The sequence below is a fragment of the Nyctereutes procyonoides genome, unplaced genomic scaffold, assembly GCF_905146905.1.
Source record: "Nyctereutes procyonoides isolate TBG_1078 unplaced genomic scaffold, NYPRO_anot_genome, whole genome shotgun sequence".
Taxonomy (NCBI): domain Eukaryota; kingdom Metazoa; phylum Chordata; class Mammalia; order Carnivora; family Canidae; genus Nyctereutes; species Nyctereutes procyonoides.
The window spans coordinates 11,600,590-11,624,972 of NW_026575144.1; the positions used below are offsets into that span (position 1 = coordinate 11,600,590).

The 24,383-nt window shown below is 42.1% G+C and overlaps 1 protein-coding gene across 7 annotated transcripts in view; it reads left to right on the forward strand.

Annotated features, from left to right (window-relative positions):
- Positions 1-24,383, forward strand: part of DISC1 (DISC1 scaffold protein) — a 346,483-nt gene that overhangs the window by 81,421 nt on the left and 240,679 nt on the right. For all 7 annotated transcript variants that reach the window (XR_008662318.1, XR_008662319.1, XM_055308948.1 and 4 more), the window contains exon 4: positions 17,894-18,041. Coding sequence is in view for 5 of the 7 variants with exons in the window: in XM_055308948.1 (XP_055164923.1) it covers positions 17,894-18,041 (148 nt within the window). In the remaining 2 variants the exon portion in view is untranslated. The remainder of the gene's footprint in view (positions 1-17,893; positions 18,042-24,383) is intronic.

Consider the following 24,383-nt stretch of genomic DNA (forward strand, 5'->3'; position numbering starts at 1 on the left):
AGTCTGACACTTCCATCGAAGGTTAAATTTCTTTTTAACCTGTCTATTACATCAGACTGCTCGAAAGCTAGCCCAGAGGAGACATTTAAAAGAAAAAGGGTCCCATTCTGGCTTGTAACTTTATAATGTATAGTCTGCTCTGGTGATTTTTGTCCCATCAATCGGGTTATTTTATGCCCTCAACCACTGTTTGGTGTTATTCTCAAACTCAGGCTTCCTGCCTCCCCTTATCTCTTCCCCCTACTGATGGACCTCTGCATAGTCTATACAGAAGGCCACCTGTATCTGGTTCAGTAGCGGTTGGCCATTTTGTTCCTAAGAGCAAAGCGATGCTAGGCACTGGGCACTCAGAGAGTCCGGTAAGGAAGGGCAAGAACTGGTGTTTCCTTTCTCTCCTTCCCTCCCTGCCTCCTCTTTTGGTGGCTGGTGGGTGGGCTGCATCTGCTGACCCGAGAGACATCAAGGGCCTGGTGGGAAGTTTGTTTACCCACTGCTGATGGCTCAACAATGAATTCTCCAAATCAGTGGCTTTCACAGTTTTGACGATGATCCACAGTAAGAAATACACCACGATCCTATACATACATGGAACAAAAATGCAGCCACTCTGACTTTGTTTGTATTCATGCTGCTCTAGTTTGTGAATAGTGAATGCTGGTCTCCAATCTTTAAATTGATAATACCACCCACTAATGAGTTGGACCAGCATTTTGAAAAATATCACTCTGGTCCTTCAGATGAGTTTGAATGTTCAGCTGGCACACACTCTGAGTGGGACTAGGGCAGTGCTGCTACTCTGGGCTGTCTCCTAGAATGCCCAGGGGTGCCTGAATGTCTGCCTGACTCCTTGGGACACCTAGAAATCCCTGGCTCTTTAGGGAATAGCAGGGCTCCAGGAGGGACTTTTGCCTTTTCCTGACCCATGCTTCTTGCTTTCACCCTGAAGGCTTCTTATCATGTTTGAAGGTGACCCCAGAATGGCCTGTAGGTTCTAGAACTCTGCAAATGTTCAACTCTGAACAAGATACGGTTTACCCTTCTTTCAGACATTCCATTTTGAAGTTTGTTTCTTTCTTTCTTTCTTTCTTTCTTTCTTTCTTTCTTTCTTTCTTCTTTCAGATTTTATTTATTTATTCATGAGAGACACAGAGAAAGAGAGAGAGAGGCAGAGACAAAGGCAGAGGTAGGGAGCCTGATGCGGGACTTGATCCTGGGACCCCAGGATCATACCCTGGGCCGAAGGCAGGTGCTAAACTGCTGAGCCACCCAGGGATCCCCTTGAAGTCGGTTTCCTTGAGGCCCTTGACCTTGGGGAGATAAACAGTATGATGACCTCTGCCCTTGGAAAAGAAGAGAGGACACAAATCTATAACAGTGCCTTGAATTCTGTTCTTCTGCCAAAGACAATCTGGTTTCCTGACTTCTTTGCTTTATTCTTCAATGTACAGACTTGGGGACAGGCTTTCTGGAATTCCTCTCCTAGCAGTCTGTGGTGGGATAGCTGGCTCCATTGGTCTAGTCACTGAAGTGACTCTGAGTGCCAAGTGCCTCGCATAGTTTTGCTCTTACAAACAAAATGACCAACTGTCACTGAACCAGATACCAGTTGGTTTTCTTTTCTTTCTTTTTTTTTTCTAGTTGGTTTTCTGTACAGAATTTGGTCCCTCTCAATTAGCATTCCTCCTTATCTATTTTACCATAGGAGAGATCCTCATTATCTGTGGGGTCACTGTGTGTTCTAGAAGTAGTGAGTAATGTCCCTAAAGGCTGATTTGGGCTCCATGCCCTTTGCTCATGTTGCTATGGATCTTGCTCCTGCGTGACCTCAGACAGGGCTACAGAGGTACAGAAAGGGGGATGGGGAGTCACCCAGGGCTGCACCAAGCTCAGTGAAATCCCGGGTGATCAGGCTCCATGGAGAGGCCACCGTTGTAGGGAACCAAGGAGGCTTTCTCTCCATTATTGAATCCAGTCATTCTCACTTTTTTACATCCACAAAACACATCCTAGAGTATTGGTGATATTTTCCCAGTGTGCTGGAAAAAGCCAAGTTGGCTACGGGTTCCTGTATCCACAGTACTGAGGGGGTGGCCCCGGCCTGCTGAGGCTGGTGTCTTTGAGGGGATGAGGCTGATTCTGCGAGTACTGGAAAAACTGCAAACTGGGGCTACTGGAATGAAACACGGTAGCCTAGCGTTGCTGGCAGGTCGAAGACAGGAACAGGAAAGCAACAGCAGGGAGCAGATGGGAAGGAGCAAGGCACTTGCTCTTCTAGCCTGCAGCCTCTCTCTGGCGGCCTTTACTGGCAGAGACTGACAGGTGCCAGCGGCAAAGGCAGAAGTGTGGTTGGTCTGCAGAGGTCCCGCCCCAGCACAGAGCAGAAGATTTAAGACAGGAGCTGTGTGACAGTGAGACAGTGGCTTAATAACTGGCACATCCCTGAGATGACATCTTGCTTTTCCATGTTATGAGCCAATTGAGAGATAACATAAGGGGGTAAAGCAGATGGAGATCTGAATACCAGCTCTAGACTGGTAAAGCCAACACTGTAGAATGTGTTTTAAGTCTATGGCAACAATGGACCTCTGATTACCAAATTCCAGAATAAGAATTACCCACCCAACCACAGACAGTGATAAGCTGCTGCCTCCTTTTTGTGTGTGTGTGTGTGGGGTCTTTGCAAGGTCACCTGGCCTCCAACAAAAAAAGAGGGAGGTAGAGAGAGGCTGAGCTCAATCTGGCTCTCAAACTCACCAACCAGGAAACTTACTCCGTCTCCCTGGACAGGTAGGTGTTACGGATGGGGCAGCAAAGCAAATCCTCTATATGGTTACCTAGGAATAGGGAGGAAACATTTCCTCCCCATGTAATGTGAAGGGTGATATCCCCAAAGCAGTCCACGTAGCAGAGACCAGTTCTTTTTTTTTTTTTTTTTTTTTTTTTTTTTTTTTTTGAGACCAGTTCTTAAAGTTGATGGAATCACTCTAAATCGCATTTTGGCCAAAAAAATTTTGTAGGTAGCCAGTATGAGGTGGTCTCAAGTCTGCTGCTCTGTCCTCATTCAGGAGGTGATTTTAGAATATTAAGAGAAGGGGAATGGATGGACTGCATAATCCTGGAAATATCACAAACATATCCTTTCTTAGCCTTGATAGATAAGGATCAACGGGGAGATTTTACCCTCCTTGCAAGAATTGGGTGTGCAACTATTCAGAATTGCTAATTAAGAGAGGACTTTCAATCTTAATAGAATCAACCTCGGGGGTAGACCTGGCATAATAATTCATTGAATACTTAGTAGTTAACGATATTATAATTTTCTAACACCTGTGCCTGCTACCACTTGTTTGCTAGTGTCTGCAAGATGATAAAATGGATGAGCACATATATAAGATTATGATGGAAAACTCAGAAACTCTGCATCATGCCTGTCTTAGAGCTTCTGTTTGTTTCGTTTCTTCACAGACATCATTGCTCCACCTACAGGTATTTCTGTCACTTACAGTGTTGCTAATGCTTATGATGGAATTTAGTGTGAGGTGGCTCATGGTGTTCCTCAAAAGGCTTTGTGACTCCTGGGTGATTCAGTATTCAGTACCTGGGAAGCTGGTACTGGTACCTGGGAAGCTAAAGGTAGCCTGTGCTGCCTACATGTGTGAGTGGAGGACTGGGTGGGAGCCAGGAGGAGGGACGGGATATGGTTGTACATTTTACAGGATGAGAAAGGAAACACAGAGCAAGATTGGCTATAAACTCCTCTGAATCCGACAGCCTTCCGGGTGTTGGGCCACACTGAATGCATGCTGAATTTTAAAGAGACACCATTTGAATTGAGTTAAATCTGAATCAACAAGGTAGGACTGTCACAGCAATTTCATTGAGTTACTTTTACTTTTGTAAAGAGTCTGCCACTTGTGTTTTTCAAAACTATTCACAGGCATTCTTTTCTTTCACGATAATTTGGTGGCACACATTGGACTAGGAATTTCAGAGATAGGAAGAGGAAACAGAGTCTGAAGGAAGCTAAATAATCTCAAGGTTACATATTGGGTCCTTCTGAATCCAGGACTAAAATCTGGGTATCTCCTGATCCTTAAGCAAATAATTTTAAAATGTTGATTTTCTTCCTATACTAGAGGTTCTTACACACAGAAAGAAGGATTACAACACTTTCCTTTTACATTGTTTATGTGATTATTCTATACATCTTAAATATTTGTCTTTAGGATAACATTTTATACAATCTGTGATGTTTATCCTTAAGATTCTAGTTTTAATGATTATAAAACCAAGATTTATTTTGACAGTATGGCTGTGGCACTCCTCATTCATCCCATAAATGCTGATTAAGTGCCTTTTACAGCACATACTACATTAGGTACTGAGGAGAGAGCCACCAACAAAGCATCATTGTCTTCTGCCTTCAGAGCCTCTACAGTCTTCCTGCTGTGGGATGGCACAGTCCCCATTCAGGTCCAGGAGTTAAGACTTTACCGCCAAGTGGAGGTGAGGGTCACTGAACTGTCAGCTACTCTTATTTTGGTTTTGGAGCTCTGTCTTTGGAATTATGCTTAGCTGCTGGAAATCCCAATGGCTGGGGACCATGACTTCATGCCATCTAGAGCCACGTGGGAATTCAGTTGGTTCTGTAGAGGACCCGAAGTGTTTCTTGCATTGGCTTTCAGTTACTATTCCATTCCTGCCCTGGGAAAATGTTCCGGCTAACTCCAGTTTTATTTCTAATATCTGCGTCGTATCTAAGGACTCTGGGAAGATACTTTTAAAACTAGTCTTGCAGAGCCTTCTAATTTCTTTAGCTTCTTCCCCATTTATAGAGGCGTTGCTTGAAACCAGTACATATGCAGCTTCACAGCATGCTAAAAGCATTGCTCTTTATTAGTCATTCTTATCTTTGGCTGCTGTTTTGCGATTTCTATTAACATCGTCTTTGAATGGAAGGTCACTGTTTTATTTGTCTTATGGTTCTTCCTCCAAAAGAAAACAGCTTAATTCTACTTTGTTCCAAGGAACTAATATTCTAGTGTGCTTTATTCCTTCTGATTGGATTTCATCCTAATTGGAATGGCTTAGGCTAGTGGAAATAATTTATTTAATCTTCTTAGTTTTTTTATTTTACAATATGCATTTTACCTAGATCCCTTTATGCCACTCAAAGAATTTAAGCTGTTTGTTTGGCTATGTTGTTAGTCAGAGATCAACTTAATACAATCCTCTTGGTGCTGAGCATTACATTGGTATGTTCTATTTGTCCGTTGCAGAAAGGGTACACACATTATTGTGGTATGCATTATATTTTTAAAAATAATGATGATAGCAGTTGCTCGACAGTGAACTCCTAATGTCCTGAATTCCATTAGAGATAAATGTGTTAAAAGATGTTCTACAAAAAACAATTAAATCTTAAAAGATTGCAGGTTGTGGTGATTACCATTCAAAGACAAGAGAGCCTGTGGTTTTGAGCACTGACAAACAGATGTGTCCAGCTATTTTTTTATGAAAACACCAGCAGAGCAAATTACTCATGAAAAGTCTATTCATAGGAACTAATTGAATGCCATGTCCAGTTTAATAGTGAAAACTGAGCACAACCAAAACCAGGAGAAAGCAGTAATGAATAGGCATTTGAATTGTTCCATTTGTGTGACTTCTAAAAATAGCCACAGAGTCAGTAGTACATTCTCATGTCTGAGAGGCACATCAATCTTTTAAATGGTCCAAAGCCCTTTAACATAACGTGGAGAAAGAGAAAGAAGCCCTTGAAGGAGAAACTCAAGTGACCATTTGGATTTTCTGTGGTGTCATTTTACAAGGTTACTGCTAATGTGGAAGAGGCCCAAGAATCATTGACCAGATCTTTAAGTTGTCTTATAGCTTGCCAGAAAATCTCTTTGGCCTCTTTGGTATAGTCAATCTGCTTTAAGAATTATTCTTTTAATTTCTCTCTTAACTAGACTATACCTAATAAACTTCAATATTCAGTGCACTGAGCTGGTTCGGTTAACAGCCATGCATCTAGATTGCTAAGTGAGTTAGTAATTGCCTAAGTGATTAGCCCATTTTGGTAATGACTGATCATATATCTAAATTCAATTAAAATAAAGAACATGGCATAAAAAATTGTTTCACATGGGAGGATCTGCCATTACATTTTTTTTTTATTTTTTTTTTAATTTATTATTTATTTATGATAGGCACACAGTGAGAGAGAGAGAGGCAGAGACACAGGCAGAGGGAGAAGCAGGCTCTATGCACCGGGAGCCCGACGTGGGATTCGATCCCGGGTCTCCAGGATCGCGCCCCGGGCCAAAGGCAGGCGCCAAACCGCTGCGCCACCCAGGGATCCCTGCCATTACATTTTAAATAAGAGTTTCTCTTTCAGAGATTACACATTTTGAAGTGGCTGAAAAAAAAATCATTTCCTAATGTCTGACTCCATAATCTATGCAAGTTAACTCCAGGTAGGAATGCTACTTGCTTTTGCCTCGATGTATTAGCTGATGATTGCCTTTTATTTCTAAAAATGGATTTTTAAAAACTAATTATTGAAGCAATTCATGATTGTTGTAAAAACACTTTTCAAGTTCATAAAAAATCATCTTTATTTTCATGCATAGATATGGGCACAGTTAATATTTTGTTTGTTTGTTTGTTGGTCACATTTTTCATTGTGCTGATGAATGGCTCTTTCTCTCTTGTCTGTTCTTTTGGGTTCTCTGCATTGTAGCTATTTGGAAATAATCTAAAGAATGTTCCTCCTTCTTGGGTAAGTGCTTTCAACTCCTGTCTCCTAATAAGTAGCTGGGAAGTTGGATGGATCTCTTCCTAATATAATCAGTAAAGATGATGGCAGTATGGTAGGAGTTGGTGGTGGTGGTGGAGGAAGTGGTGGTGGTGGTAGTAGAGAAGGTAGGGATGGAGGAAGAGGTGGAGGTAGTGGTGGGAGTAATGTTGGAAGTGGTGGGGGGGATGGTGGGGCACGGTCTAAGGCACTTTTTCAAAAGAAGCAGACGACTGAGAATTGCCAGTGGAGAGTCAGCCACCCTAGATTCTGAACAATGAACATGGACCACATGTATACAGATACGGTTTTCCACAGTACCTATGAAAGCATACTTTACAGAGGGTTTTTATAGTTCTAAAAATATGAAGACTTTATAAAGAGTAACCGAAATTCAGTTGGTCAGTTACTTCCCTAGGACATTCAGTGATGGGTGAAAGAAACATTTTTCTATAATTTTAGTTTTAGGAGTTGAGGCGGAGAGTATTTTGGAGTGGTCCATAATCAACCATCCTTTTAGAAATTCACGATCTTGAATTTTGTATGTTTTCTGATGTGCCTGAATACTGTAACTTTAAGCATTGTTTTCAAGCCTATTGACATTGCATGTGCGCACACTCATACACGCTCATTCAACTTGCTGGTCGAATGACACCCCCCAGACCTGGGGAAGTACCTAGAACTTGCATTACTTTTGTTATTTTGATCCCTCACAGTTTATTTTGCTTGTAAATTCTTGCTGGGGAAGAACAGATACTTCAAAACAAATATTCGGCTGAAATAATTCAGAGCAAATCAACAAATGTGTATGAAGAACAAGGTGACAGACTAAGTGCTGAGTAGTTAAGTATCCACAGTTAAATTATTGCTTGTCTTCCAAAATTTTTTTTTTCCAAAATTTTTCTATCTCCCTCAAATGTTTGTTTTTTCTTTTATCCCACAACCACAGTGATTTCTCAGTCTTCCTCACAGTGGCTGGCTTAAAATACAACATTTCTAGAAATCTTCTTTGGTGTACATTGAAAAGACCAGTGTCCCAGGGAAACCAAGCTTACCCTAAGCAGTTTAGCATTAAGAATTTGAGAAAGCAAATCTCTATTATTATGCAGAAATCAAAGGGTAGAATAAGAAACCAGTAGGCTACTTAAAAGATATAGCACTTTTCTAAATAATAAGTAACTCAAGATTTTACAGCCTATTTTGTAAGAAAAGAAATTGAAAGAAAGTCACCCAGCCACACTGACTGATTGGCAAGACTCTTCGTTCCACCTGTTTGTTTTTTTAAACATATTGGTAATCATAAAAGTATAGATTATATCTACCTATAATTTTGCATCTTGCTTTTTTCTCTTGTAACTTGAAAATATTTCTGCATAGTTTTTCTAACTGGCTTTTGACTTGCTACATAGCATTCCCTGAGATGATAGGCTCTTATTTATTTAACCATGTCCCTTGAATTGGATCTGAGGCTCTTTCCACTTTTTGCCAGTTTGTTCATTTGTTTTGGCTACTGGCGGCTTTCTGTGAGAAAGAGGATGAAGCAGCCAATGAGACGATAGAATAGTTTGCATTTGTATCATGCATTCACGTGTGTATTTCAAGGGTATGGTGTATACCATAGGATATGATCTGGCCGGTAGGACACAGTGGTGAAGAGCACAGGTTCTGGAGTCAGCAGATATTGGCTTTATTTCTGAGTCACACAACTGTGTGACTAATCTAGAAAAATTTCGTTAACTTTTCATAGCCTCAGTCTTTTGATCAGCAGAGTGGAAACAAATCCTGTCTCCCTCATGACATCATCGTGAGGATTAAAATGATTGGCACTTGGTACATAACAGTGCTCATAAGATGGTTGCTGTTCTTCTGTGTCTCCACAAATCCTCATCCAAGTAGAAAGAGTCATTTATTTACTCAGCATTTACACAGTACCTATCAAGTGCCTAGCACTGAATTCTAGATATTGGCAAGGCAGAGATGAATGAGGCTCAGGCTCTGCTCTGTGGGTCCTATGGTCTCCAGGGACCCAGACAAATGAATCAGCAGACAAGACCCCTGTGTAGCTCGGGAAACTCTAAGGAGCAGGTACTGCTTCAAGGATGACTCCTGGGAGGTATAAAAGAAAAAGCCCAGAGTTTGGTACAGAAAATATCAAGGTTCAAATTCTGATTTTGCTGTGATCTCATTGTGAGGCCTTAGACACATTACTTCGATTTTCTGCAATTTAGTTTCTGTGTTTGTATTCCTGCTCTACAAGTTTTTGTGAGACTCAGAAATAATGTCTATGGTGTGGGGCATGCAACAGATGCACGAAAATGATTATGCCTGAAGTCTTCAGTGCCCCAACAGTGGCTGATTTTTATGATAATGAATCCGACGAAAGTCCAGCATTGTGAAATGTCAAAGATTGGCTCAGTTGCACTCAGGTTAGTCTGAAATATGTTTTATTACAGTTGAATCCTTTGTAAACTGGTCATCTGCACGTGATGTGTATGGTAATGTGGAAATATTAGAATATTCAACTCTCAATGAATAGCATTTCGTGGCCATTATGTAAAAACCAAGGAAAAATGACTTATGAAGACATTGATTGCTTCTCTGCTTTAAGGAGCTCCTCAGAATGCAGAATGGCCACACAGTCAAGAATATGGCTCTGTCCCACAGACAGAGCAAGGCAGCAGAAATTGAATCTGTTTAGCAGGTTGCCTTTATGTGTGAAGATTTCTTGCTGCTCTGTAAATGATTATTTGCTTATTTATTCATAGATGTAGAAAGTACTTTTCTTTCGTTCTGTTTCCAAATTGCAGCCTCAAAGTAACAGGCACTTAGTATTGATGTACTAAGGAATACAGATGAGCACTGACCCTCAATTAAACATTAATAAATATATTGTAGTGACATCAAAAAAATGCATCGACTTGGTCCAAAATGGGATGAGATGGTGTTTAGCATTCTTATTGCAGAGATCCTAAAAGTAATGCATGTTAGATCCATAAATTGAATACATTGTATCAATTAGGACCTATTATTTAAAGCATCATTTTGCTTAGCACTTGATAATGTCTTCTCTAGTTAACTTTGAGTGTTTGTTTTTACTATCCAGCTGTATTTACAAAATGCAACCAAGATTTCTAATATTATTATTGCTCTATCATTCAGATGGTCAGTGGACCACATTTAATCAGCATTTGCTGTGTGCACCACTCTCTACAATTCTGGCTTTAAATCTTGAGCTACAAACTGAAATCAGATGAATAATGTCTACAGAAAGCTTGTAGAGGTTTAAAAGAAAGAAAAGACCAAGAAAGTGAATTACGTTTCCTCAACCAGTGGGCCAGATAGAATGATAGGAGAAATTTTCTTAAACACACAGCAGGATTCATATTAATAAAGGGACATGATAGTCACAAATCTAGCATTTAATAGTGCTGTATCTATCTATCTATCTATCTATCTATCTATCTATCTATCTATCTATCATCTATCTATCTATTAAAAATTTTATTTATTTGACACAGAGAGAAAGAACACAAGCAGGGTGAGTGGTAGGCAGAGGGACAGGGAGAAGCAGGCTCCCCATGCAGCAGGGAGCCCAATGGGAGGCTCAATCCCAGGACCCTGGGATCATGACCTGAACCAAAAGCAGACACTTGACTGACTGAGCCACTTAGGCAACACTTTCTCTCTATATTTTTAATAAATAAATAAATAAATAAATAAATAAATAAATAAATAAATATTTATTTACTTATAAATATAAATTAATATATAAATATAAATATAATATATAAATATAATATAAATATTTATTTATAAATATAAATTAATATATAAATATAAATATAATATATAAATATTATATAAATAAATATTTATTTATTTATTTATTTATTTATTGAGAGCGACTCACACATTTGGGGGAGGGGCAGAGGCAGAGGGAGAGAGAGAATCTCAAGCAGATTCCTTACTAAGTATTGAGCCCAGTGTGGGGCTTGATCTATCACCTGAGACCATGACCCAAGCCGAAACCAAGAGTCAGACTCCAAACTGACTGAGTTACCCAGGCACCCCTATATTTTTTTAAATAGTAATTTAAAAATAAGTATTTAAAAAGTTAGACAATTATTATTAAAAATACAAATTTAAAATAATAAAATAATTTTCCACTCACAGAAGAGTTGTAAGTATAGCATAAAGAACTCGCATATCTCCCTTGCTCTGATTCCCCAAGTGGATACACATATCCATTGTCACTGTCTTCTTTCTGGCCACTGACGGTGAGTGAGCTGCAGACACGATGCCCTAGTGGCCCTGTGTACCTGCTTGGCTCTTTCCCCAAACAAGGACAATCACAGGCCACCAACTGGCAACACTAATAAACTGCCCCTATCCGGTCTACAGACTTCATGTGCATTTCACCAACAATGCCACCATTGTTCCTTTCTTCTTTCCGGTTCGGAAAAGGTTCACACATTGTGTGCAGTTATGTCTTTTTACTCTCCTATTCAGAATGATTCTCAGCACTCAAGTCTTTTATGTCCTTGGAAGTTTTAAGGAGTGCAGACCTTATATTTTGTCAGACGACCTTCAACCTGGGTCCACTGATGTCTCCACATGACTAGACTCAGGTCATGCAGCCCTGACGAGAACATTATGGAAATGAAGCAGTGTACTTGTTGACATATCTCTCTTAGTGTCACATGAGGTAGATCCATCATGCCACCGCTGATGATGGATATCTTGACCATCTGGTTATGCTGGTGCTTTCCAAGTCTTTCCACCACAAAGATACCATTTATCCTTTGAAAATTGATTAGTATCTTGTGGGGAGATATTCTAAGATTACACTGCACCTCACCAAAACGGCATTCCTTTTTTTTCAAATTTTTATTTAAATTCTAGTTAGTTAGTTGACATGTAGTACAGTACTGATTTCAGAAGGATAATTTAGTGATTCATCACTTATATATAACACCTAGTGCTCAACAGAAATGCCTTCCTAATGCCCATCACCCATTTAACCCATCCCCTGCCCATCTCCCACAAATTCCTTTTTATTAGTTGGAATTCTATTAGCATGGATATATAGGTTTCTATTCTATTCAATGGGTGTTCTTCATTAATAGTATTATTTATTTGATTCTCAAATGATCCCAGATTGGGCCTATGGGAGCTCCTTGCATTTTATGGACTCTTGTACTTTATGGACATGTTTCCCATCAGTCCTTGGACATGTCCTAATTTTTTTGATACAACAAGATCTTCAGATTCTGGCCCTGCCTCAGGCCTACAATCAACCTTTTCTCTGAAGGGGTCTGATTCCTTTCATAGGGGATGGTATTTGGAAATCAGGTTCTATGTGCTTGGTGTGCTTCTTGTTTCTGGGGATTGTTGCTTCTAGGCTTTCTTGGCGGGTAAAGACAGAAAATATATGCAATTGCAAACAAACACACATCTATAACTCTTTCCACTTCTCTATGTGTGAATATCTGTATTAAAAACCATTAGATCATACCAGTGCTTCCAATTCCAATACAACACACCTTGTACTTTCTGCTCTTACCCCTTCCCATAATTGTAAGTATCTTCTCCAATACTAAGGAACCTGGCTCTCTCTATCTTCCATAATATTTACTTACTTGTTCTATCAGTTTATTTATTTCTTACTGTAACCTATCTCTCATGTTCTTGGCTACCTCCCACATGCTTCCCATTTCCCTTCAGTGTCTCATCCTCAGGTACCAATGGGTACAGCACCCAGCATGCCATAGCCTGCCTTTGTGTGGCTTCCCGAGGCCCCCTGCCTCCCTTCCCCAGGCCTGGGTGCTGGTGGGCACACTACCTTTGTGCTTCTTTATGACCCTCTTCTACTAATGGGGCATGTTGCTGCCACCTTTTCTGCACAGAAAGACACGAAAAGACCTTTTTGTAATTTTGACACCTGTCCACAGTCCCTGCGTTCCTTAAGAACTAGCAGTGTGTCTTGCTCATCTTTGTAGCCCTATGGTCTGGCAATACCAAGTTATCAGAAATACTCGTTAATTGAGGGAATAATGAATAAGCATGGGTTTTAGGAGGTGAAAAATACTATTTTCCAACATTTCCAAACACTCCTTTCCCCCAGAGGAAACATTTTTCCATAGTACCCATATTAATGGAAAAAGTGGGCTACTCTGGATTTCTCCCTCCTCCTTTCTCCCTTTGAGGTGTGCATGGACTGAATGTTTGTATCCCCCAAACCCAAATGATGAAGCCTAATCCCAATGGAGATGGGGCCTTTGGCACGTGAGCAGGTCATGAGAGTGGAGCTCCCATGAGTATGATTAGTGCCCTTATAAGAAGAGGCCAGTTCAGTCTCTATTTGTCATGTGAGGGCTTAGCAAGAAGTTGGCCATCTGCCACCTTAAGACGAGCTCTCCCCAGAACCCCGCCATGCTGCCTCTGTGATCTCAGACTTCTAGCTCCCATGCTGTGAGAAATGAATGTTTACTGGTAAGCTTCCTAGTCCTGGTATTCTGTTATAGCAGCTCAAGCTGACAAAGGCAAGGCTGTTCCCAATATACCTCTTTACTGTTTGATAACATCCATGATTTCATTAAACACCTCAGGGAGATGTTCATCCCACCTACCAGATGAATCTCTGAGACATTAATGGGGGAAGTGATTTGTCAAAACTATGCTTGGCACTGAAGCCAGTGATAGAATTCAGGTGCCTAGATTCTCAATGCTGTGATTCCCTTTTCTTTCCAGTGACCTATTCCTACGTCACTCAGGCGCAGAGTGTCTGTGGGAGAAGAGAGAGCAAGGCTGAGCAAGCTTGCTGGTGGTGTTGAATGCCAGACACAGATGTTTGGCTTCTATTCTGGTGGCTAGGCAGAGTCCTCCAGAATTCTGAGAACATTCTGTGATACATGTGTGGAGGGGTCTGGCACGGTGTGGGGGCATAGCTGGTGTCTCTGCATTTCTCATTGTGTTCTCTCTCATTTGTTGTCTTGTATATGACTGAACACGATAAAGGGCACTCTGCAGGCCCCCTGTAAGAATGCCAGAGAAATGTGGGTTTTATTTTATTTTATTTTATTTTGTTTTATTTTATTTATTCATGAGAGATACACGGACATAGGCACAGGGAGAAGCAGGATTCTTGAGGGGACCCCGATGCTGGGGCTTGATCCCGGGACTCCAGGACCACACCTTGAACTGAAGGCAGGTGTTAACTGCTGAGCCACCCAGGCATCCCAGAATGTGGGCTTTTAGGCAAAGAGGTGACTTGTCCTGCAGATGTGAGGGTGACATTGATGACTGGAGGCAGTGGAAATGGGGAAGAAGGTGGGAGTGCGGTGGACACCACGAGGATGTAGAGGTATGGATAGCAACAAGTCCAAGAACCCAAAGTTGTAGGCCTGGCCAGCAGGGACCCAGTCAGGCCTGTGGCAGAAAGAGTAAACTTGTGCAAGGTAGTCAGTGGATTTCATTTTCGACTTGATGAGTTTTACATCATTATGTTCATTTAGTAGCTAATGAAGATGGTGTAAAGTGGTTAAGAAAACTCACCAAACAAGAAACACCATGAGGAAACCTATTTTGAGTTTAGCTGGACATGTTTTGTGTGTGCTAACTCTGAGCCTGGCAGCAGCCCCACGTGGTCTTTAAACAGTGACAAGCATGGTGACATGGTCTGTCTGTCATGAACACAAGAGGCCTTGAGTGCGAGGAGACAAGTGTGAGGCTCTCGTGAGGGTAGAAGTCTGGGTGTGCATAGAGCCTGGGGAGCCCACCGGAGGGTGCTGAGATCTGAGCAGGCAGCAGGGCTTGCCCGGGCCTCTGTGGGGGGTGTTTCTGGCAGAAGGAACAGCATACTCACCCAGCTCCGCTCATAGCAAGTTATCTCACCCTGGTTGTTCGGGCCACAGACATTGGGGTCACTTTGACCTCTGTCATCTTCCGTTCTCAATGTCCCATCTGTCAGAGAATATCCGAAATCCTGGCACTTTCCACCATTTGTAGGTCCAGGGAACTGCAATAACTGTGTGACTAGTCTCTGGGCTTCTGCTCTTGATGGTCTCTTCCCAGTGGAGCTGGCGAAGTCAATCATGTCACTCCACTGCTCAACACCTTCCAGGGGCTCCCCTTTCCCTCCAGCTAAACACAGTCCTTGCTGATGACCAAGCCCACCCCACCCACCTCTCCCCTTTGTTTGCTACCTCAGGGCCTTTGCCCTGGTTGGGAGCTCCCTCTGCCTGCAATATCAAATTAGTGAATAGCGGTGTACTTTGAGGGAACTAGTAGAACACACCCTAATGCTGATCAGAGGTGTTGCCAACTGTGAGGTGGAGCCCCATGTAGCAGATAGCCACTTGAGAAGCTGGGGAAGGAGGCCATTTATAGAGTGGGGACAATAAGCTATAAAATTGGTGTTGACTGTCCTGGTGCACCTTTCCAATCATAACATGGAAATAACTGTAGATGTCACTCTTTCGGGGTGAGTGGCAATGCACAGCACAGCTAATCACCAGTATTTCCCGGGATAATTTATATTTCCCTTTGAAATTCACTGTGACTGTGATTTTTGGCAGCCACTTTACCGTTCCCGGGGTTTTGTTTTGCTGGATCAGCTTGTAGTCTCTGAGGGCTTTTCTCTGGGCAGTGGGGGGTGGGGGTGGGGTCCAGTTTTAGAATATGGCTGGCGGCAGAGGGAGGCCAGGCTGGGTGTTTAACGGCTTTGCCAACTTCAAGGCCACTACTTCATGGCACTACTAACTATGATCGCCAACCCCTCAGACACATGCTAGCTGCCTGGCATGCTGCTAAACAATTTGCAGTAGATTATCTCATTTAATCCTCAGGGAACCTTAGGACGTAGATATTATTAGTCCTGATTCCACAGATTAGCAAACTGAAGTCTAGAAAGGTTAAGTAGCTGGAAGGTCAGACAACTAGGAATGACAGGGCTGAGGTACAAACACAGGCTTTGTCTTTATCTCCATGTAATAGTGTCTTGACACATCTTTACCACCACGTGACAACAGCACAAATATGTTCTTTTAAAGCACATAACATAAAAAAATAAATAAAAAACAAACAAACAAAAAGCACTTAACATAAGAAATTTATTACTTTTCATGGCAGTTTTTTTATAGTACAGATTAAGTAAATAATTAAGTAGTAAAATTAATTAAATAATTAAAATTTGGGGTACTTGGGTGGCTCAGTGGTTGAGCATCTGCCTTTGGCTCAGGGTGTGATCCTGGGATCCTGGGTTCGGGTCCCACATCAGGCTCCCCGCAGGAAGCCTGCTTCTCCCTCTGCCTATGTCTCTGCCTCTCTCTGTGTCTCTCATGAATAAATAAATAAAACCTTTTAAAAATAATTAAAATTTATTAAAAATTAATCAAAATGAAATATAATAATTTTTTTAAAAAAAGTTTGAAGCTTGGTGTTAGGGAATAGATGTGTTTTTGGTGTTATTCTGGGAGAACTGCCAGGCCAGACTGCACTGTGTGTTGTAGGTGTGGTGTCTGGATTAGCTCCAACTGTCACTTTGAAGAAGGTGGAACAAACTGAGAGCCATTGGCAGTTACCTGTGACTGGGTCTTGAAGCAAATAAATGACCCTTTTTGATGCCGTTAGAATGAATCCTTGGCGAATTCTCTTGGCATGTCCCTGGCTGTTGGTCCCATTGAATATGGCAAGTTAATGGAGAGGTTGTTTGCTGCCCATCACACCTGAGGCCTGCCTTTCGTCCTCCCAGGTGTGTGTCTTGGGAGGGGGCCAACATGGGAGAAATGTCATGTCAAGGGGTGCACTGTGATTAGTGTTGGCCTCTGCTGGTATACAACACAAAGTTTTGTTCAAAGTATTTTAAAAATAACGACCTTGTTGGAGTGCCTGGGTGGCTTAGTCAGTTAAACATTTGTTTTGATTTCAGGTCACGATCTCTGGGTCCTGGGATTGAGTCTCTGTGTCTGGCTCTACACTCAAGGAGGAGTCTGATGAGGATTTTCTCTCTCCTGATCCCTCTGCCCCTCTCCCTACATGTTCTCTCTCTCCTCTCTTTATCAAACAAAACAAACAAACAAATCTTTAAAAAATAGCAAGTTTGTTGGAAACAGAGTTTTAATTTAAAATTGGGTCTTATAGAAATGGCCTAGTTGGAAAATGGCCTGTAGAGCATGGAAATGTACAGGAGTGTGATCTAGGGTAGAGCCTCCAAACATCTTCTCATCATGGCACACACAGAGGATAATGTTTGCATTGCATGCCAAGGGTAAGTGGTAGGCGCTCATGGCCAGAGGTGACTGCCTGGGATCCACATACTGCCCAGGAGTGGAGCCCATCGAAGTTTCTGTCCCTTCACCTTGCAAGGATCAGCAGGAGGGAAGATCTGATGGATGGTATTTATACACTCAGTCCTTATATTTCTGCAAAAATAGCTTTATGGGAGACTTTCCCATTCTTTATGTGTTTGGTTATCTTGAAGGTAAGTTCTCATTTGAGAGGATTCCAATTTTTGAAGTTTACTTTGTTAGATAAAAATTGTTTTACAGTGATTCTGTATTGTACCTTGTCTGGGGAAACTTAAGGTCATTAAAAAAATAATAAGACCCCTCCTTATAACAGAGGTGGCTATACGGTCATCTGCAACATAGAACTGGAACATCGCTTCTATGCCTTTAATAATTGTACCTGACTCTATCTTGATGGGCAGTTTCTAAGGAAACATTCTTAAAATCCAAGTGCGGGCACCGACATTTTTCAATTATAGACATAAAACTCATCAAACTTAGCAAGTTTTCTCCCAAGTGAAGACCATGGTTTTAAAAATAATTAATATGTACCCTCCTATGGATGATCATAATTAGGACCATGCTATAAATACATAAACTGTACATTCTAACTCGAGGAAGAATAAAAAACAGAGAGGCTGTGACGTCACTAAAAGGAAGATTCTTCAAAGCACCAGCTGAGAGACAAAGGTGCTGGCCAGGGAAGCAGGGGCCATTGTGTTCAGTCATTAAGGTGAACACTGGCTGGGGTTGCCCACCTTGAGTTACACGGTTTTTTATTCCTCTCTCTCACATTTTCGGTTTCCAGCTGAGGCATTAAGATACAGATTGGAAGAGCTGGAGAAAGAGAAGAACAGCCTGCGCTTCCAGCTTCCTTCCAGACAGCCAGCCCTCTGCAGCCTCCTGGGCCACCTGCACGCACAGGCCCAAGCAGCCGTGTGCCACGGGGCCACTCCGTGAGTACTTGGGATCACCCCCACTTTGCTGTCCTGGCTCCCATGTAGTGAAGAGCTGGGAGTGGCTTTGCTAGGAAGACCCTCAGCTGCTTTTTCCTGGGAAGCATTCATTTGTTGGTCAGGCAGGTGAGGGTGCCTCCAGAGTGAGCGACTGGTGTGGGTCATGCTCCCCTGAGAAGCAATTTCTACTAATTGACAGGGAGAGACCCTCCCCAAGGGTCTGGGTGCTAAGCTTCTCTGGGAAGCCAACCTTCTCAAGAGTGGGTGGACTTCCTCTTGTCAGGAGATGCTTGGTCTTCTGTCATCGTGTTAAGCCTGTAAGATCCACAGGTGGTCCTCTCTGCCTGATGCTTATGGACTCTCACTTCCGGCTCCTGATCAACCTTCGCTGTTTCTGCTACCCAGAGCTTCCCCGGGATCGGTGGTATACAGGGAACAAATGCTCTTTCTAACTCAGTGGCTCTCAATCCTGGCTGTGTGTTGGAATCACCTGGAGAGTTTTTAAATGTCCAGCTTCCACCCAGACCGACCAAGTCAGGCTCCCTGCGGTGGGCCCCAGGCACTGGTGTATCTGGAAAGTCTGAGGACAACTGCTCTCATCTACCTGCCTGTTGCCTCTCTCCTGGTAAAGGCTTGCAAGCAAGCAGGTTTGTGATGAATGCTGTTAACCTGATCACAGTTAGGTCTGCTTCTACTTAGGTGTAAACGTGGCCACAGCAATTACATTTTATTTCCAACTTCCAGGTAGCCCAGATAATCGGAAGATTATCTGGCTCATTCTTATTAAGTGTACATGGCATCCTACTTTCAATTTCTCTTGGTGCCTCCCTATAGCCTGTCTTACAGTGATGCCAATTATTTTCTCATATTCTTGCCCTGCAGTTTTGCTGGTAGCACATAGCCGAGTGCCTGGCACCTGGTAGGTGCTTCCTTACAAATATTTGTTAAGTGAACTTTTACTGGGCTTCTTCAGGAGCAGATGGATTCCACCTCCTTGTTTCTATTCATTTTTTTTCATCCTACTTTGACATATCACTTCATTTCCTCTCCTTTTCTCACATGGGGTCCATCCCAACTTGACTTTTTAGTGAATTCTTTCTTTCTTTGGTTCTTTGGGGTTCTTTCTTGTCTTTCGTTCCAGTCTTGAGTCATTTTTAACATCTGCCAATGTATTGAGCTTCTATTTACTTCAATGTATTTAGTTTCTTTTTTTTTCTTTTTGTTTTTAGTTTCTATTTGCATAATAGTTACTAAGTGCTTTAGGAATTAACTATTTCTTTCATTTTTTTATTCTTTCATTTTTATTGTGATAAAGTGTATGTAACATAAAATTTACCATTTCAGCCATTTTTAAAAAAGATTTTATTTATTCGTGAGAGACAACACACACACACACACACACACACAGAGAGAGAGGCAGAGACACAGGCAGAGGGAGAAGCAGGCTCCATGCTGGGAGCCTGACATGGGACTTGATTCCGGGTCTCCAGGATCACACCTTGGGCTGAAGGCAGCGCTAAACCACTGAGCCACCCGGGCTGCCCCCATTTCAGCCATTTTTAAGTGTACAGATCAGAGACATAAAGTTCATCCACGTTGTTGTGCCACCATCACCACCATCCGTCTTGAGAACTCTTGTCTTCTTCCCAAACTGAGACTCTGTCCTTAATAAACCTGAACTCCCCACTCCCCATCCTGCCCTCAGCCCCAGCCAACCACCATCCTACTTTCTGTCTCTCTGATTTTGACATCTGGGGACCTCATGTAAGTGGAATCACACAATATTTGTCCTTGTTTCACTGAGCATAATGTCCTCAGGGTTCATCCATGTCATGCCATGGGTCAGAATTTTCTTCCTTTGGAAGGCTGAGTAATATTACATTGTGAAGGTGGACCACATTTTGCTCGCCTATTCCTCCTGCGATGGACAGGCAGGAAGTCATTTAATCCTCAAGGCAATTTTAGGAGGTAGAACCATTTTATATCTCTATCTATATGGAGATCAGCATGATTGTCATCTGTATTTATATTTGTGCTAGGCCCAGGAGAGGTTGCAGACCCCAGCAGGTAGGTGCTGAGTCTGGGCGCAGAGCTGGCTGGTGTGAGTTCCAGCCTGGAACTAGCTTGCTGAGCTGCCCGAGTCTGAGCTGGCAAAGGCTTTTCAATTATTGTCTTTTAGCCTACATGTGATTTGAACGGAGAGCGATGTGTTAGTTATGATCTTGGCCAGATTTCTCAGAGAATGCAATGAACTAAAACACAGTATCACCCATTCTCACTCAGGTTATACCATCTGACATTCCTTATATCTGACTGTGACTTATAAAGATGTCAGTTTCATAGAGTTCAATTTAATATGTTCCCCATAAAAGTATAGGCCTTTATTAACCGTTTATTAAGCCAATGTAAACTGTCAGCTTACCTTGTTACCTGTTATCCGTTGCCCCTTTCCTCAAGGGGTTGCCTGCACACTGTGTTTTTAGTTCCTGTTCACTTTGGAGTGAATGGGATCTGACCTCTATGAACTGATTTCTGACCTGTTTTTTTTTTTTTTTTTAAGATTTTATTTACTTATTCACGACACACACACACACACACACAGAGACAGAGAGAGACAGCACGAGAGAGAGAGAGAGAGAGGCAGAGACACAGGCAGGGGGAGAAGCAGGCTCCATACAGGAACCCGACCTAGGACTCCATCCCAGATTTCCAGGACGTAGGACTCCATCCCAGATCTCTAGGATCATGCCCCGGGCTGAAGGCGGTGCTAAACCACTGAGCCACCTGGGCTGCCCTCTGACCTGATTTTTATCTGTCATCTGATTTCTATCCCTATCACTGCTACAGTCAGCAATAATGTTCTGTTGGATTTAAAGGGCATTTTCACTTCATATTCTGCTCTGTATCACTGCATGGCCTGGAACTTTGAATCAATCAAATTCGTTCCTAAGACTCTCTCCCCTAGGCTTTCAGGACTTGCCCTTTCCTGGTCTTCTTGCTACCTTGCTGGCCATTCTTCTCAACCTCTTGTGAGCATCTTTTCCTCACCCCGTCTTCTTGATATGGTTGTTACTCTGTCTTCTGTTGTAGCCTATCCTGTCTTCTGACTTTACATATTCTTATTCTGGATGATCTCAAATACTTCCATGCTTCCAGCACCATTAACATACTAATTTCCTCAAATTGATATCCCTAGCCTTGATCCCTCTCCAGAGTTCCAGTCTACCATTTGGCTTTTATTGAACATCTCCCTGACTTTTATTAAGTTTACTATATCTTTATTCTATCCTAAAAAATTTACTATCTTTTATCTTTGCCTTTACTAAATTTATCTTTAAATTATTAGATTTATTGGCCTTCTCCTCAACCAGCCCCTTCTCCTACAGCCCCAACCTCAGTGACTTATGTCATTTACCCAGTTACCCAGGTGGGAACTCTGAGACATACATGGCCCCTCCTTTTAACTTACTTCCAATTTCATTGTTCATCCTATTGTCTAACCTTATCTCATTCCCGCTTACGTTGCTCACTCATATGTCACCCAGAATTTCTTTCTTTCTTTCTTTCTTTCTTTCTTTCTTTCTTTCTTTCTTTCTGGAGAGAGAGCACGTGCCCATCTGAGTGTGTGTGTGTGTGTGTGTGTGTGTGTGTGTGTGTGGCAGGGGGCAGAGAAAGGGAGAGAGAAAAATCTTAAACAGCTTCCATGCTCAGTACAGAACCGAATGTGGGACTTGATCTCATGACCCTGAGATCATGACCTGAGCCGAAATCAAGAATCGGATGCCCAGCCAACTGAGCCACCCAGATGCCCCTCAGAGTTTCTAATCTGGATTATCTGGATTATTATTATTGCTGGTGTTTTTGATTCCAACATTATTCCCTCTCATTCACCCTCCACAGCACCACAAGTGGAAATATCATGTCATGCCCAATTGTCCTCAGCATCCATGCTGATTACTTAGCATGTCATCTAAAACTTTTCCAATCCAGCTCCTGCTCTGTTTCTCAGCAGCCCAGAATTTGACTAGCCCTTCACCAGCTGCAATCCACACTCACTTAAGTATTAGAAATCACCTACATGTTGTGAATGTCTCTGGATTCTATGATCTTGCACATGCCCCACTGTTAATTACCTCTTACTCTTTCTTTGAGACTCAGCTCAGCTACCATCCTTGTGAAGCCTTGTCCTGAAGTCACATCATCCCCCTCTTGAATTACTGGAGCACATTTAATTACCTCACCCCTGCCTTGGGTCTTAAATAAATAAATCTATTTCCTTGAATATTAGTCTACTCTTCAGACTGTGAGCTCCTTGAGAACAAGACTGGGTTGTATTTATCTTTTTTTTAAAAGATTATATTTATTTAATTATGAGAGAGAGAGAGACAGAAAGAGAGGCAGAGGAAGAAGCAGGCTCCATGCAGGGAGCCTGACATGGGACTTGATCCTGGGTCTCCAGTATCACGCCCTGGGCTGAAGGCGGTGCTAAACCGCTGAGCCCCCAGGGCTGCCCTGTATTTATCTTTTTATTCCTGAAGACTAGAACAGTGGCTGACCCCAAATAGGTATTCCATAAACATTCATTGAATGAATGAATATGATCATATGTGGATGTATCTATATACAGGTTCACAAAGATACATGTGAATATCTATGGAAAGAGAGAGAGAGAGAGAGAGAGAATCTTCACTCTAATGTGGTTCAGTTGCCCCAGAGAAAATGCTCCTTCAGCCTTTTTTCCAACATTTCCAGCAAGAAGAACTTTTGTAGTATCTTGATAGAACCCTAGGTTACAGGTCAGACAGCCTCCCTTCTGGTCTCGTCTCTTCTTACCAGCTATATATGACTGGGCGTAATTTCCTCACTTCTTCACACTTCACTACCTTCATCAGAAAATGAGAGGGTTGAATGGGATCACTATTTCCAAACTTCAGTTATTTATGTATAATTGGGGCTTTTCTTCACCAAATTCACCCATCCTATTATTAACACAGTTAGAAAATAATGACTCAGGGCACCTGGGTGGCTCTGTTGGTTAAGTGTCTGCCTTAGGCTCAAGTCATGATCCCGGGGTCCTGGGATCAAGTCCTACATCGGGCTTTCTGCTCAGGAGGGGGTCTGCTTCTCATTCTTCTTCTGCCCCTCCCTCCTGCTTGTGATCTCTTTCTCTCTCACTCTGCTCTCTCTCAAATAAATAAATAAATAAATAAATAAATAAATAAATAAATAAATAAATATCTTTAAAAAAAAACAAAATAATGACTCAAAATCAACTTTTAGATTTTTCTAATGCATATTAACAGAATTATATAGTTATTAATAAGCTTTAGAAAGTTATCTTTCAATGCGCCGACTGCCCAGCTAGCCTGTGACGTGTCCTCAACAGAATTATTTGGACTCGGGTTTCCTCTAAACCTGGGACTGTGGCTGCAGTTCTCACAGGGGCCACCAGGGGTCATGGTGTGGGGCCAGAGCTCACAGCCTGGAGGAGCCAGGACAGACCAGGGCAAAAAGTTTCTCACAGGCCAGGAGCTCTCTCTGAATCATGGAGGAAATAGGATACTTTCTGATGAACGATGCTTTTCCTGTAGAAATGAAATAGTTGTACCAACACGGGAAATTTTCAGTACTTATGAATAACACAAATAAGTGCTTTTTGAGATCCCTATTATTTGAGAATCTGATGATAACTATAGACTCCTTCCAAAACCAAACCACGTATGTACAACCATGCAAATGATTGCACGGCAGTTTCAAGAGACTTGCAGGTCTTCTGGGGCTCATCCATTCACTCTTGGGGGGGCATCTTTTTTGGGAGGGTGTCTTTGTGTCTCAGGTTAAGAAAATTTTTTTTAAAATAAGATTTAAGGAAATGTAAACACCCAAGTACAATCAGGTGCTGTACTTCATTTTTAGTTTTTATTGTCACTTTGTTCTTAATAATCTGCGTTCAACTTTTTAAAAACTACTGTTTAATTCTCTGAGACTCACTGCCTCTCAGCCTTTTGGCTGAGATCAAGTGTAGTTCTCTGAGTCTTGTGGTATCACCCTGAACCGCACTCAGTTTCTTCAGGTCCTTTCTGCAGCCCAGAGAGTTTCAGCTGCTGCCTTCGCGGGCTAACCAGGCTTTTCTAACGGCAGGTACCAGCCCTCGCATGGTGTGGCACCCTGGCCCGGTTGGTGGTCTTACCCTAGTGGATGGACCCGCACTGCTCAGTAAGATAACTGGTTCAGGGGTGTCTCTAGTTAGCGGAGGAACAAACACTCTGTGGTTTTACTATTCTCCAGTCTCTGTTGTGCTCTGTTGAATACATCGTCCTATTTTTTTTTTTTTTTTATATC